The sequence below is a fragment of the Pteronotus mesoamericanus genome, unplaced genomic scaffold (assembly GCF_021234165.1).
Source record: "Pteronotus mesoamericanus isolate MK-2021 breed Mesoamerican mustached bat unplaced genomic scaffold, CSHL_Meso_final contig_221, whole genome shotgun sequence".
NCBI classification, from domain to species: domain Eukaryota; kingdom Metazoa; phylum Chordata; class Mammalia; order Chiroptera; family Mormoopidae; genus Pteronotus; species Pteronotus mesoamericanus.
This window is the reverse complement of record NW_026555092.1, coordinates 17,120,980-17,136,040: the sequence shown is the minus strand read 5'-3', so window position 1 is coordinate 17,136,040 and position 15,061 is coordinate 17,120,980. Positions and strand designations below refer to the sequence as shown.

The window sequence follows — 15,061 nt, the reverse complement described above, 5'->3', positions numbered from 1 at the left end:
GGTCACACAGCTAGAACAAGACGGAGATAAGGCTCTAATCCTGAATTGCATGTCCCTTCTACTCTCCCTCACTGCTTTACAAGTTGAGTCCCTTGATCTTCTTGGTTCAGTATGGGGTTGTTAGTTACAAACACCATCAATACTAATATACACATGTTACCACTTCTGTAGCTGAATCATGAATGAACCTGTGTTTGATGAGTGTTAAAAAAGAAGTTAACAGGTCAAAAATGGAGTCACTTGTGCTAAGCCCCATGTCAGCAAATCAAGATTTAAGTAGTTTTGGCATCTCCCAGGAATGTGACCTTTAATCGGTCAACCTGAAACTACCTGGTCAGCGCTAGTGAGGTAATCTGCTTGATGGACCCCTCACACTTACCCAGAGGGTGGTGACCCTGCCTAAAATACTCTACTCTTTGCTAGAAACTTCCTTTCCTCTCAAACCCCTTCTGCCTATAAAAGTCTTCCATTTTTGCACAGCTCCTTGGAGCTCCTTTCTCTTTGCTAGACGGGATTATGCCCAACTCATGAATTGTTGAATAAAGCCAATTAAGTCCTCCAATTTAGTCAGCTGAATTTTGTTTTTTAACATGAGGAAATTTACCCTCTTCCAAAAGGGCCATGAATATATAAGTCCTTCAGAGGGAGTCTTATCAAACTACAATTTGTAGAAAGAGTTTCTGAGGAATTCAGACATGGGTGTTTGGAATTAGAAGGTTTATGTAGACAAATAATTATGATGATGATAATGTTAATATAGCACTGGTGGGCAAAATACTCACCTGCATGCTAGGTCACTAAAATACTGATATTGGGCAAATAATTTTGCTCTGACTTATTTTTTATCAGGAACCAATGGATTCTTGGGAAAGATTTATATTTGAAACATAGGGCTCAGATCTTTCGACCTCTAGTTCTTCTCTTGTTTCTGGATGTTAACTGCAGGCTTTCCAAGGACGGTTGTAGATTACCTTCTACCATTCACATCTACCACTGCACCAACATCTCCCTTTTCAACTCTTACTTCATTTAATTCATTATGTACATAAGCAATTTCTTACTATCACTATTTCTTCTTTTTTGATACCATTCTGTGTTTCTGATCCAAAGACTAGACCAAGAGACAAGTCTTGCAGCTGAAAAGGAAGTTTTAATCTTCTAGAACTAAAAAACCTTGCGTGATCTGACATAAAATTTAGGAGTTAGGAACTGAGGTTGAAAAGTAGGAAGTCAAAATTTAAAAAGCAACTTATAAATACGTTAGAAATTAATTTCTATATTATATGTAGAACTGCACAATGAAAAGATGAACAAAGCAGTTCTGCCAGGGAACAAATGAGGAATTCAGTAGATTGATGAGACTCCTTGTCTCCCTAATAGCCTTAATGTCTCTATCAATCCATCCTACATATGGCAAACGGTGCTCTCTCTAAATTGCAATCTAATCATATCATTCTCTCTGCTTAAATTCCTCAGTGGTTCCCCATTACTTTTAAGATCAAATTCAAACTCTTAAATATGGCTTTTTAGCCACTAGTATCATTTTAGCTTACCTTTCTAGCCTCATTTTCTTGCCACTCCTCGTACCCACAAACATTTTATTCCAAGCCGAATGAACTTATGTTCACTTCTTGAAACAAGTCATCTTCTATACTGATTCGTCCTCTGCACCTCAATTTTTTCCCCGTCTCCTTCTTCCAGGCCTTCATTTGCCTAATATTCTCTGCTTAGCATTCCCATACCAACTGCTTCACTCTCAGCTTAAATACCTTTTTCTTGAGGAAGGCTTTCTTGAGCTCTACAGATCAGACTAGACATCCTTACTATGTGCTATCACAGCATCCTAAACTTCTCTCAGTATAACATATATTTCATTGCAGTTGCACAGTCTTATGTAGGATATTCTTTATAGTGAAACTAGGGGTCCTGAGTTAGTGTGTGATTTGTATTTAATATGTAGCCCCAGCACTCTATTCAGTTTCTTCACAGCACGTCCTGTCTCATTAGCCCTTTCCCTTACTAGCCATTAATGCCCTGAGGCAGCCAGCAACAACGGCCAAGCCTTCACTAAGGACCACAAGGTATGGGTTTCTGTCAAGCGAAAGATACTATCTTGACCTCAATTATGTCTCAGCTCCTTGGCCTTAAGGTGGAACAACCTCCTGGCTACTTTTCCATGAAACCAGACAAAGGGACACTAGAGCAGTCCTGCAGAAATGCTTTATTGCCCATACCACACCTCCTACCAATGAGTTCCCCACACGACCCGGAACCCCAATCTATGGTGTCTTGTAATTCAGCCCTATATAATACGTAACCTACATGCCATCGGGGAGTTCGAGCTTTTGAGCATTGGTTTCCCATTCTCTGGGGTGGTGCCATTTATAATAAAATAGCCAATATTTCTTCTATTGCAATGCTTGGTGTTTAGTGTTTGGCTCTGCTAGTGCTGGGTGGATGAATTCTTTCTATTCAATACTAATAGCATCATTTATAAAGCAAAAATGTCTTAAAAACATTTTACATAAATAAGGATATATCTATGTAACAGGATGCTATACAACTGTTTAAAAGGATACTATGAAATTATAAAGTAATAATAGAAAAATAGCTGGAAAATCCCAAAATATTTAGAGATTAAACATAGTTCTAAAAAATTAATTTGTCAAAAAAGAAGTCTCAAGAAATTAAAAAATACTTTGAATTAATGAAAATGAAAGTACAACTTATAAAATTTGTGAGATGCAGCAAGAACAGTGCTCAGGAGAAATTTATAGCATTAAATACAAATATTATAAAAGAAGAAAGATAGAAAATCAATAATCTAAGCTTCCACCTTAGGAAAGCTAGAAAGAGCCCTGGATGGTGTGGCTCAGTGGATTGAATGCCAGCCTGTGGACCAAAGATTCTCTGGTTTGATTCCCAGTCAGGACACATGCCTGGGTTGCGGGCCAGGTCCCCAGTAGAGGGCACACAAGAGGCAACCACACATTGATGTTTCTTTCTCTCCCTCTTTCTCCTTCCCTTCCCCGCCCTCTAAAAATAAATAAATCTTTTTTTTTAAAAAAAGGAAAACTGGAGAAAGAGACCAATATAACAATATAAGCCTAAATAAAGCAGAATAAAAGAAATAAGAAAAATTAGAGCAGAAACCCATGAAATGAAAAACAGGAAAACAATAGAGAAACTATGAAATTAAAGCTGATTCTCTGAAAAGATCAATAAAATTAATAAACCTCTAACCAGGCTAACCAAGAAACAGAAGGCATAAGTTACTAATATCAAAATGAAAGAGGGATCATCACTACTATCAGGGAGAAAAAGTTTTTCTCTCTACCTTTTAGATTCTTCTGGCTGGTCCAATAATCAAATTGACATGAGAGATTAGCAGGAGAAAAACAAATTAAAGTTTAATAACACATATACTTCCTGTATAGATGGGAGAGATACAGAAACACTGAATAACTCACCCACATGACAAAAGCCTTCACCTTTACCTTCAGCTAAAGACAAAAGACATGGTGAGGGTGTGGAGTCAGTTCCGGGAGTTTACCAGGAAAAGTGCAATAAACAAACATCATATTAGTGTGCAGATTTAAGCCCATACTTTGTCCATTGATAACAATTTCTAGAGAGATTCTCCTTTTCTGGTACAGTGAGAGAAACGCCCTTACAAATGTAAATGTCCTTGTACAAAGGGTAACTTCTACTTGCTTTTCAGAGGTTCTCCCTTGTCTTTTGTTTCTTAAAATTAACCAGCCTAAATAAAATAATCACTATCCCAAAGAGACATATTTTGAAGTGGCAAACTCTGCTCCCCTCCACTACTGATTGTCAGGGCAAAGGAATATTAGGAACAACTCTATGCCCACAAATTTGATAACTTAGAAGGAATGGACTGATTCCTTGAAAGACACAATCTACTAAACTTACGCAAGGAGCAACAGATAATCTGAATAGGACTTTATCTATGAAAGAAATTGAATGGATATTTAATAACCTTCCAAAAAATACAGCACTGGCCCCATATGATTTCCCTGGTGAATTCTACCAAACATTGAAGGAAGAAATGATACCAGTTACCTACAGCTCTCTTCCAGAAAAGCTGAAGAGCGGACACTTTCTAAGTAGTTGTAATAAACAGCATTACACTAATACCAAAACCAGATAAGGACATTATAAAAAGGAAAATTACAGATCATTATCTCCCATGAACAAGTCCAAACTCCTTAATGTGGTTAGTTATGATACAGAGAGATCCAATCAGATCACCGGGGAGAAGTAGGGCGGGGTCGTAGGAGGAGTTTGCCGGGACAATGGTAGACAGTCCAGGACGGGATTGGCTGAGAAGCTGAATACCTCCGGGGGGCACGGAAATAAAAAGAGGGCTGGCTCTCTGGCTCCTGGGGCTCTGTGGCCCCTGGGCTCTCTTTCCTCTGGGCTACCTGGGTGATGGTGCTGCAGCTGCCTGTGTTTCCCAAAGGACAGTATTTTGGGAAGGAACTCCAGCACGGCCTAGGACCTGGCTGGCCTGCAAGAAGAATGTGGCAGGTTTGCTCTTTGGGTGTTCTAGAGGGAACGGCTTGGCAGAAGTCTACCATTCTTCCAAAATTGTGTAACTTTTGCATCTTATCTTGTTTTAGTCAATCTTGTACAAATGAGGTCACTAAAAACAGGGGGAAATGATAGGAGAATCCAGGTGTTAAGAGTTTAGCTTTAATTGGTAGGCCTAAGTGACTAATTCTTGTGGAAGGCTGTTATTCCAGAATTGTAAAGCTTTTGAATAAAGACTCCTTTCCTTTATCACTAAACCTCTGCCTCTGGAATTTTGCCTAGAGGGAGGCAGTGGGCAGTGGGACCCCACTTGGTGTTTGGTAAGAGTTAGGCTCATCATGCTCAGGCCTAGCTAACCTTCCTAGTTTCTTTCTTTTTTGCCACTCCCCTTATCCACAAATGTTGTGTTCTAGTTAAAATGACTATTTCTCCCTTCACTGAAGATGAGGGTGCTGATAATGACAACAGTAACAATAATATCAAATATTGCAAGAACAACAATAACAACATCTTGGCCAGGAATTCTGTCCACGCAAGTTTTTGATTAGAGTGGGTTACAAGAGATGTATCTGTGCAAGATCTGGACTGCAGGAGTGAAGCATTTTGTTTATTTTTGGTAAGTTGCAACACGTGCTTCTGTAGCTCATACATTTTGCCACTTTGCTGCTCATCTCAGGCTGAGGCAACAGCAAGCTTGCAACCGCTTCCCCTCCACTCAGATCCTCCTTCACCTTCTTCATCTCCTGGGCCAGGTGTCTGTTTAGCTCCTTGGTGAGGGAGACCAGCTACCCCTGTAGGATGCCTACTTAAACAAGGTTGGAGGCAGTGAGAACTGACATGGGATCCAGTCCATCCTGAGGTGCTCCTGAATTCCAGCCTACCATTGCTCTCCTTCACTATACCCATCTTCGCTTCCTTGTTACGGAAAGCCAGACTCAAGACACGATTCAGGGAACGGAGTAAGCCTTTATTCACACGTGCGGGCTCAGAGGAGGCAGTCTCCAAATTCTGAGCCCCGAATCGGGGTTAGATAGGGGTTTATAAGCCCTAGCATTCCAGCAGGAAATGGATGGGCTTCCCAGGTGGCGGAAGGGATTAGCATTCAGGTGGGAGATTGATGAGATTGATGTGCTACCCAGGCGGGGGAAGGGATGTGAAAACGGGCTACAGGAACAGATAAGCAATGATTAACAGTTAACCTGGGAGGGGTCTCTGGCTAGGCTGCTCCTCTTAAGTCATCTTGCCCTTATCATCCTGACTATGTCCCCTGCAAACTTCAAGCTCCAGTATAAGATGCAAAGATGACAGTTTCACAGGTTATGTAATCTCTTCCCACAACTGCATAAGATCAAATCCCCGTAATCAATGGCTTATTAAATATATTTTCCTACTGATTCTGAGGCAGGATAGTAAGAAGCTAGGAAAGTTCCTTGGCAAGTAGAATGGGGAAACAGACCAACAGCTGATTCCAATTGGCCTTTTCCAGCACCCTGACTCACCTGCTTCCTCCTCCCTTGCAGACCACTCCCTTAAGTATTAAGCCCTCAAGACAATGAGGTTCTGATCAGCAACAAATAATTTCAGAATAGCCTCAGGTCTGTTGACCACAGAGACAGAGTTTTGGTCAAACTAGAGAAAACAAGCAGGCCTCAGCTGTGTGTACGAAAAAGGGCCAGGTACTAAATGTGACAAGCTCAGGGGAGGCCTGTGTGACAGCCTTACAAACTCAAAGGACTAAAGCAACAGCACGGGATGGTCAGAAAATAAAACTTTTTACCTAAAAGTAGTTTATGGCAGGTAGTCTTGCCCTAGGCTAGAATCTCTCCTGACAATAGTCAATCTTTACCTTAAGCGAGCCTATTGTCTTTTTGCATCTATGATAACATACCTTTGGAATGTCAAGGTAACTTCCCTTTTCCAGATTGCTCAGGGAACCACAACCACGGGAGAGCAGAGACCACAAACCCTCATTGCAATCGTTACCATGTTAATTATTGTTAACTGTCCTGTACCCACCTGTGTAAAAGAAGTATTTGTCTCTCATTACTTTTTATCCAACCCCAGATGTTTCCCTGCTCTGCTTTCTCCTGTCTCCCTAATCTATCACCAATGGATTTCATGTGATCCACTTACGTTGCCTCTTTTGATTGTAATGTATAAAATAAGGTGCAAAGCTGCCATTTTCTCAAATCACTGAGGTTTTGCTTCCCAGAAATTGTTGTCAGTTTGGCTCAAATAAACTCATAAAGATTCTCTACAGGTTTGAATGTCTCTTACATTGACAGTTACGTTTCAGCTCCAGGCCCAGAAAAGCTGCAAAACCAGGGAAGTGGCACCATGGCTGACATCAGGGCCAGATGCACTGACTAATGACCCCCTGCCCTAGTGCCAACCAATCAGTAGAGATCACGACCCTGACCCTACATGCTCATTTTGATGAATCAACCTATTAAAGGCCACATCTGGAAAGCTGATGAATATTGTATTATACACTCCTCTAAGACCTCCCCTAAAATTCCTGCATTCAGAAAACAGATAAAGGCCCATTAAGATGAAGGACCCAGCCCACGGGCACACCGCTCTCTGCTCTCTCAGTCTCTCGCTCTCCTCCCCCACCCCGTCCCCCATCCCCTTGGAGCATACCTGTGCATATTTTTGCTTTTCTTTTCCCTAAGCTTCAAAGGTTCCCAGGAGACTTGCAACCAGGGGAGCGCTTTGTCCTAGACTAGCCCTCGAACCTGTCTCCAAGGGCCCTTCTTCTGCCTCTGTAACCTTCCTTCCTGGCTCCACACAGCCACAGCTTAGCCGGCTCACTTCTGCCTCTGTGACCTTCCTTCCAAAGGGCCAAGGCAGCTCTGCCTAGGCTTACTCCTGTTGCTATGATCTTGCCTCTCGTATCTTAAACCCTTCCTTTGTATTACTGTCCCCACCTTTAGTAAGTGTACTCTCAACATCACCAAGACTTGTATTGTGAAATCATCCCTGCATGAAGTCAAGATCGAAAGCCAACATTGCTGCTAGTAGTTCTATTTCTCTGATTGAACCCTGACTGGTTCAGGTGCTTATTATGTGCCAGACGCTGATAGAAGCTAATTGCTTATGATTCATTTAATTTACACAATGATCCTATGAGGTAGCTATTGCCAGGCACTGAGAGGATAAGAAACTTGTCCAAGATTATGCAGCTGCTAAGTGGCTAATAAGATAACCATGTTATATTATTAGGTGATAAATGCAAATTCCAAAGTAATATATTTAAAATGACTCAACTTTTGTTAACAAAACAAGAATAAAAATATATGCATATGCATAGAGAAAAATCAGAAATATGTAGCTGAAGGCTAGAATTCTGAAGAACTTATGCTTTTTATTTGTTATATTTGAAACTTCAAGAGCTCAGACTGGTGTGGCTCTGTTGCCTGGCATTCCCACAAAGCATAGGTTGCCAGTTCAATCCCCTGTCAGGATACATGCTTGGGTTGTGGGTTTGGTCCTTGGTCAGGGCACATAAGAGAGGCAAATGATAGATGTTTCTCTCTCACATCGATGACTCCCTCTCATTTCCCCTCCCTTCTCCTCTCTCTAAAAAGAAATAAATATACAAACTCTTTTTGAAAAAAAAGTCATAATGAATAGTTAAAATTACAATTTTGCAAGCCAGAATTTATCTCAAGGAAATAATAAAAGATATGCACAAAAATTTGGCTATGGGGATATATATTATGTCATGTTTGCTATAGTAAGAAGCTGGGGGAAAAAATGTGAATGTCCAACAGTAAAGAACTGATTAAATAAATTATGGTATATTATAATAATCTAAAAGATTTAATAGCAAGTAAACAGATCATAACATTTTAAGTGAAAAAGGAGTTTACAATCTAAATATCTAAATTGGGGTTACTTTTGTCTAGGTTACAAAACCATGTATACTAATGGTCCCCTTTTTGTGGAAAAGAATTTTCCTACGTGTTGCATTTCCCTCTGCTTTAAGTATTACTTCTATGTGTATCTTGTCAGCCAATCTTCACTAAAAAATGTATAGAACTGGTATTACTACTCCCACTTCAGAGAGAAGAAACCAAGCTTCAAGAAAGTTAAATATTCCTTTTCCTTGTTCAATTCTTTAATTACATCTTTTGTTTTTTACAAAACTTCACAGTTTCCTTACACTGGATTCTTCTTAATCCTAATTGCTGAAGTTCTTGGGGGTTATAATTCTGGTGTTCCTACTTTCTGCTGACTTTCTTTCGTGGTAGCCAGTCTCCTTGTGTTAGCTGGTGATTTTTGATTGCCAGTGTATACAGTGGTGCCTTGATACTCATTAACTCGCTCCCATGAGTGGCAAGCAAGTGACAACTGATGAAGTATTTTCTCTTGCCCTGCGGTGTCATAACTCATACAAGTTCTAGCAAGAGCAATGAGTGGCAAGCAACTGCAGAGTGCTGAAACTTTTTTTTCTCATCAAAATACAACAAGTACCAGGTTTGGCAAGTTCTGAAGCCAAGGAGTGCCGAGGTACCACTGTGTTTGATTAAGCTTAACATATGGGAATCCTTAATATCTAAACTGAGGTTGCTTTCCTCCAGAGATAATTTGGGGACTGCCTACTGGGGAATACTTAAGTTCCTTCAAGATTTGCAGCTAAGTACTAGAGTCTATAGTACTTCAGCTATCCTACCTTGTGGCAAACTTCCTTAGCTTTGTCTCCAGAACCCATGGGTTGATGCTGATGTAGACATTGTTATTTGCCTCTTGACTTGACTTGGGAGTTTGTTTACCATTCATCATTTTTGTTTACCTCATTGTGAGCAATGCTTTAAAAGGTATATTTATTTATTTATCCCGCCCCCACATATTTAGCTTTTTATTATTTTACATAGTAGCTCTAACAGTAACAAGGTGGAGTCCTAAATCAGTAATGTGTAAAGAGATCCCATTTTCTTCCTTCCCTTTCCTTCCTCTTTCTCTTTCTTTCTTTTATCCATTCATCCACTGATGGACACTTAAATTGTTTCCATATCTTGTCTATTGTGAATAATGTGGCAATAAACATGGGAGTGCGGATATCTTTTTGATAAGGCTAACTATGTCCTGTCAGAGAAACAGAAATTCTGAAAATGATTACAACCATGTAGTCCGTGGTTGTTTTCTCTTTACTGGATTAGCAATTTATCTCCAAACTTTTTTAAAAAATCCTGTTTATTCTATTACAGTTGTCTCAATTTTTCCCCCTTTGCCCTCCTCCACCCATCCCTCTGCCCTGCTCCCACTCCCACAGTCAATTCCCACACTGTTGTCCACATCCATGGGTCATTCATGCATGTTCTTTGTTTAGTCCCTTCTCCTTCTTTCCACCATTGTCCTCGTTCCCTATCCCCTTTGGTTACTTAAAAGGTATGTTTATTGTAGTTCATTCAGGATCGACTTGTGCAATAACAGGAGGATTGCTTGCCATCCTGCCAGAAATGACAGTGAGACAACTATTTTTCTGCTATACCTCACTGAGTGAATTCATTATTCATTTGTACGTTCATTGATTCACTCACTCAAACGTTCTTTCATTCACTAAATATTGACTGTGTACCTACTGAGTGTCAAGCCCTGTGCTAGAGCTTTTAACTGGAGCTGAAAGTAAGTTTCTGGCTTCATAGCATATGTGGGTGTCTGTATATCTTTTCAATGGCTAAAACCATAATTTTCTCTAAAAATATGTCACTCTGAGTGCCATAGAAGTAAGAAGCATCAGTTACTGGAGTTTAGTGCATCTGAGAAGGTAATTTAAATGAGATCCCAATAATAATCCTAATAATTTTAGAAAAAATATGATAGCTCTTATCTGGTAGCACCTTGTTGATGATTAAGATGCCTGTAAAGTGGTTGGAATTTCGTTGAAGAAAATCTGCTGATCAATACAAAACACCAACTTCATTCTACTCTGCATTTTATGCCAATCACATTAGAGTTAGAAAAGCAAAGCCCAGAGTATACTATTCCCTAAGCCATCTAGTCTTTCCAGAAAATTGACGGGCGTACCGTGTGTCCCAGAACAACAAGAAATAATCCCTGCCCTAAGACTCCCACATTCTAGTGTGAAAGGCAAACAAGAAAATAAATAATTAGCAGAGAGCATGATAAGTCAGATGCATAAGAAGTGTGTGAGTTTACTCCAGTGGGTGCAGAGGGGACCACCGGTGAATTGGGGTGCGTGAACTCAGCTGAGGAAACTGACCTCTGTGCTCCACTTACCTCTTCTGCTGTTCTTCCTGATATTGTTGCTTTATTTTATCTTTATTTTCTATGGCTTCTTTTATCCTTTCCTCTAGTTGCTTCTTTTCCAAAATACACACATCTGTGAGACAGACTTTTTGAGCATGTTCTAATTTCTGCTGCAGATCCGAAATCTTGAATAAAAGAAGTTTGTAAATAAAACTTTAAGGTTTTAGGTTCCATGGTGGACCTATCTTTTTAAATTATGTTTTATTGATAATGCTACTACAGTTGTCCCAATTTTTCCCCACTTTGACCTATTTTTCAATTAGGAAAATACCATATAAATAGCAAACACAGTAACGCTGCCATACAAATCTGATCTAAAGTAAAGTGTGTAGCTAGATTTATTTTAATTTTAAAAACAAATTATTTAGCTTTTGCAATATGTAATACCTTTACACAGCTGTGTGTAAACAGAGCTGTATAGTGAAAAGTCCCCCTTCTGCCCCAACCTGTCTTCTTCCACCAAAGAGGTGAGCACTGATATTAGTTGCTTGTATACCCTTTCCGAGGTTTATTTATACATGTTTAAACAAATATTAAATAGTCTTCCCCCGCCCCCGCCACAGATACTTCTTACACAAATGATGGCATATTATTATGTGCCTGGCTTTTTAAAATAAAAATACACTCAGTGAGGCAGGGGAGAGTAATGGGGGAAAAATGGGGACAACTCTAATTGAACAACAATAAAAAATTTTAAAAATACACTCAGTGAGTTTTCCATATTATAAGTATATACACAGTTGTCTTTCACAGCCATATGTCATTCCACTGTAAGAATATACCATAACTTTTTAAACTAACCTCCTACTGATGAACATTTAGGTAAATTCCAATATTTTGCTACTATAAACAATGTCTCTAGAACAACTTACGAGGTGTGTGGATTTGCCAGGGCAAATGTTATTATTTGTTTGTTTGGTTGGAAAGGCCAAACTGTCTCCATAGGTATTAGGCCAATTCACACTTCTGCCAGCAGTGTGTGAGGAGCACCTGGCTTCCCCACCGTGTGAATACACTCATGAACATCAAAGTCAAGGTCTCTTACAAACCAAGGCCCAATTAGCGTATTGCTTAGCACCAGTAATAGGTTCTTTAACACCCTGGTGACACCAAAAATAAGATTTATGAATTTGACAGAAGGACACATAATTTTATTTTAGAATTTAGGAAAATTTGTACCTGTCACAAATTTAGATTAAAAGTGTCATTAAAATTTTTTGTTAGAGAAATAGCCATTTAAATTGTTTACTTATTTTTTATAAGCGTTTCGCTGTCTAAATTTGTGACTGGTGCATAATTAATGTTCAATAAATATTTGTTGAATGACTAGATTCCAGCAGAAGAGCTGTTCTCCCTCCGTTGTATTTATCGACACCACATTCTCCACGTCTCACGAAAGCCAGGAGGAGAGGCGAAGATGCGGAGAGATTCAGGGCCATGGCCGAGGCCAGGCCCAGTTCCTCTGAGTTGCCCCACTGAGCTCTGCTTAGGGGAAATGCTTGCTTAAAGATATTCCGTCTTTAAGTAAGTATCGCAGATGAAAGTATCACCCCATTGGCTTCTCTGTCAAGGACATATGCCAAACTTTCGAACCCGTCACCCAATTTAAGAAAGAGAACATTTCCAAGATTTGTGAAGTCCACTCTGTGACCCTTGCCAATTATACCCCTTTCCCTGTTCCACCTGAGAAAGTTAGTATCTTGAATTTTGTGTTAATCATTTCTTTGCTTTTTCTTTTAACAGTACATATCTCTATATGACATAGTTTTCATTTGGTACTATTTTGACCTTTGTATCAGTGGAATCATATTGTGTTTTTGGTGACCTGGTTTTTATTCAATATTATATTGAACTACAGCATGTAGCTGTAATTCATTCATTTTTACTGTTGTATGTATGCTGTTGTGTAAATACACAATTTATTTGTTCAATCTCATGTCAATGGGCATCTGGGTTCTTTCCAATTTTCTGCTTTTTAAAACAACGTTACCATGAAAATGACTGAATTCCTGCCTCCTGATACTTATTATTCGCAGTATAATTGTTTCCCTAGTGTTTATGCCTAGTAGTAGAAGTGTTGGGTTATATAGCATATACATCTGTAACTCCACTAGAAGCAATGCCAAACTGCTTTCCAAAGTGTTTATACCGATTTATTCTTCCAACTGCAGTCAGTATATGAGTTCCTGTTGCCTAAAATCCTCACCGATATTTAGTACTGTCTAAATTTTAAAATTTTGCTCATCTTTATCAATTACTTTTTAATGGAGTAATACATACATGCAGTAAAGTGTACATATCTTAAGCATACTCAGTAAAATTTTACTTACATAACCACGTCCCAGACCCAGATATAGAACTACTTCTAACAACACAGAAGATTCCCTCACTCCCCTCCCAGTTAACAGCCCTCATAGAGACAGCCATTATCTGACACCAGAGCTTAGTTTCGTCTATTCTTAAACTTCATATAAATGATATTACACAGTATGAACTCTTTTGTGCTGGTTTCTTTAGCCCAACATTAGGCATTTGGATTTAATTCCAATTGCTGTCATCTACTTCTTGATGTTAGTTTTATGTATATATAGTTTGTGAAAGTGACTTATTTTTTATATAAAATTTGACTCAGACAAACCTACAGGTCAAAATGTGCAACCGTTACATACTACTGCCACCTGGTGTTAGACAATCTAAAATGCAGGGGCAATATTTCAAAACGGATCATTTCACAACACATATTCTTCCGAAAATTACAAAATAAAAATCATGTAAACGCCAACCCACATGAGAGGAGAATAAACCTTTTAAAATTTGAATGTATAAAAAAAGTCATTTGATCTCAGTACTTTAACTTACTGCTTTAATGAAATACCTTTATAAGTTCATGTGGTTTAAAAAAAAAAAACCAAGAGCTACTGGAACTGTAGGAGCAGGTGAAGTCAAAGGGAGGAAAGCCTGGGAGAGTAAAGAAAAACCCTAGAAGTCTATCAAGTTTGCACCATATATTTGTCTTAAAATCCTTTGGGAAAGAGGATTTTTTCGGTAGTGGTATTCAGCGCGTTACTGACTAAGGGTGAGGATAATTACCTTTTCCTCTGCATCAGCAACTTTGGATTTCTCCTGAGCCAGCTTTTCCTGCAGGCTGTTCTGTGATTTAATGCTCTGAGCCTGTGTAAGTACTTCCAGCTCCAGTTCCTTGATTTTCTGCTGACAGTGCTTCCACTCTGCTGAGGGGGAAGAGCACCTCCTAGCACTGTCTAATAACTTCTGCTGGGCTTGCTGTAGTTCAATTTTGATCTACAGGTGGGGAATAAATAAGAGTGATGGCAATGAGCAGGGAGTGAACGTCAACGTGAGCCAGAAGCAGCAGCTTTCAAAGGAATGCCGTCCCCCCAGAGCTGATAAGCACCAATGTCATGTGGTTGATTACCTCTCTGGAGCTGCCATGTGTTAGGAAGGTTTGCCAAGGTCTATCTCACCAGATGGCAGCTGGACAAAGGGATTTTCCTGAGTTTCTATACATGTGTGGACTGAACGTTTTCCATCCTTTTTTTCCTATCACTTCAAGCTGGCTTTTGTTCCCACTGCTCCGTGAAGCTGCCAAGGGCATTATTGTCAAAGCACATCCCGTGGACGGTTGACCTCTTGGGGTCACTCCCCCTGCTCACAAAGTTCTCCTCGTCTCTTGGAGTTTCTGATGCCAAACTCCCCTGATTTTCACTTGCCTCTCTTCTGTGCCTTCTTGGTCTCTTCTGCAGACTGTCCTAATGCTGCCCAACTTTTAAATGCTATGGGATTAAACTAGGCCTTGAGAGTCGTTTGTTCTCCCTTTTGGTTCATTCCCATGATTTAAAACACCATCTTTATGCCAAGTAACAGCCCAAGTGAAACTCCTTGATTCTGCCCATCTCTCCAAAACTGTTTTCCTCTCAGTCTCCCTGATTATAGCAAATGATGCCACCATCTCACCTCCAGTTCAGGCCAGTAACCTGAGAGCTGTCCTTGAGTTTTCCTTTTCCATCATGAGCCCGTTCAGCGCGAGCTGTCACTCAGCCTCCACACAGATCTTGCCTCAATCCATTCGTGCCGTCTGTGTCACCCTCCTGGTCTAGATCATCATCGTCTCCAGCCCTGGCCCCAGCAACAGCTTTGACACGGGTCTTGCCATTTCCATTTTTACTCCCTTCTAATCTGTTCTCTGCACAGCAGCCAAAGTGTTCTTTTTAAA

The 15,061-nt window shown here is 39.8% G+C and overlaps 1 protein-coding gene across 1 annotated transcript in view; it reads right to left on the bottom strand.

Annotated features, from left to right (window-relative positions):
- CCDC30 (coiled-coil domain containing 30) overlaps nucleotides 1-15,061 on the bottom strand; it is an 86,765-nt gene that overhangs the window by 27,501 nt on the left and 44,203 nt on the right. The window contains 2 exon segments of the mRNA XM_054572073.1: nucleotides 10,801-10,955; nucleotides 13,921-14,130. Coding sequence (XP_054428048.1) covers nucleotides 10,801-10,955; nucleotides 13,921-14,130 — 365 coding nt within the window.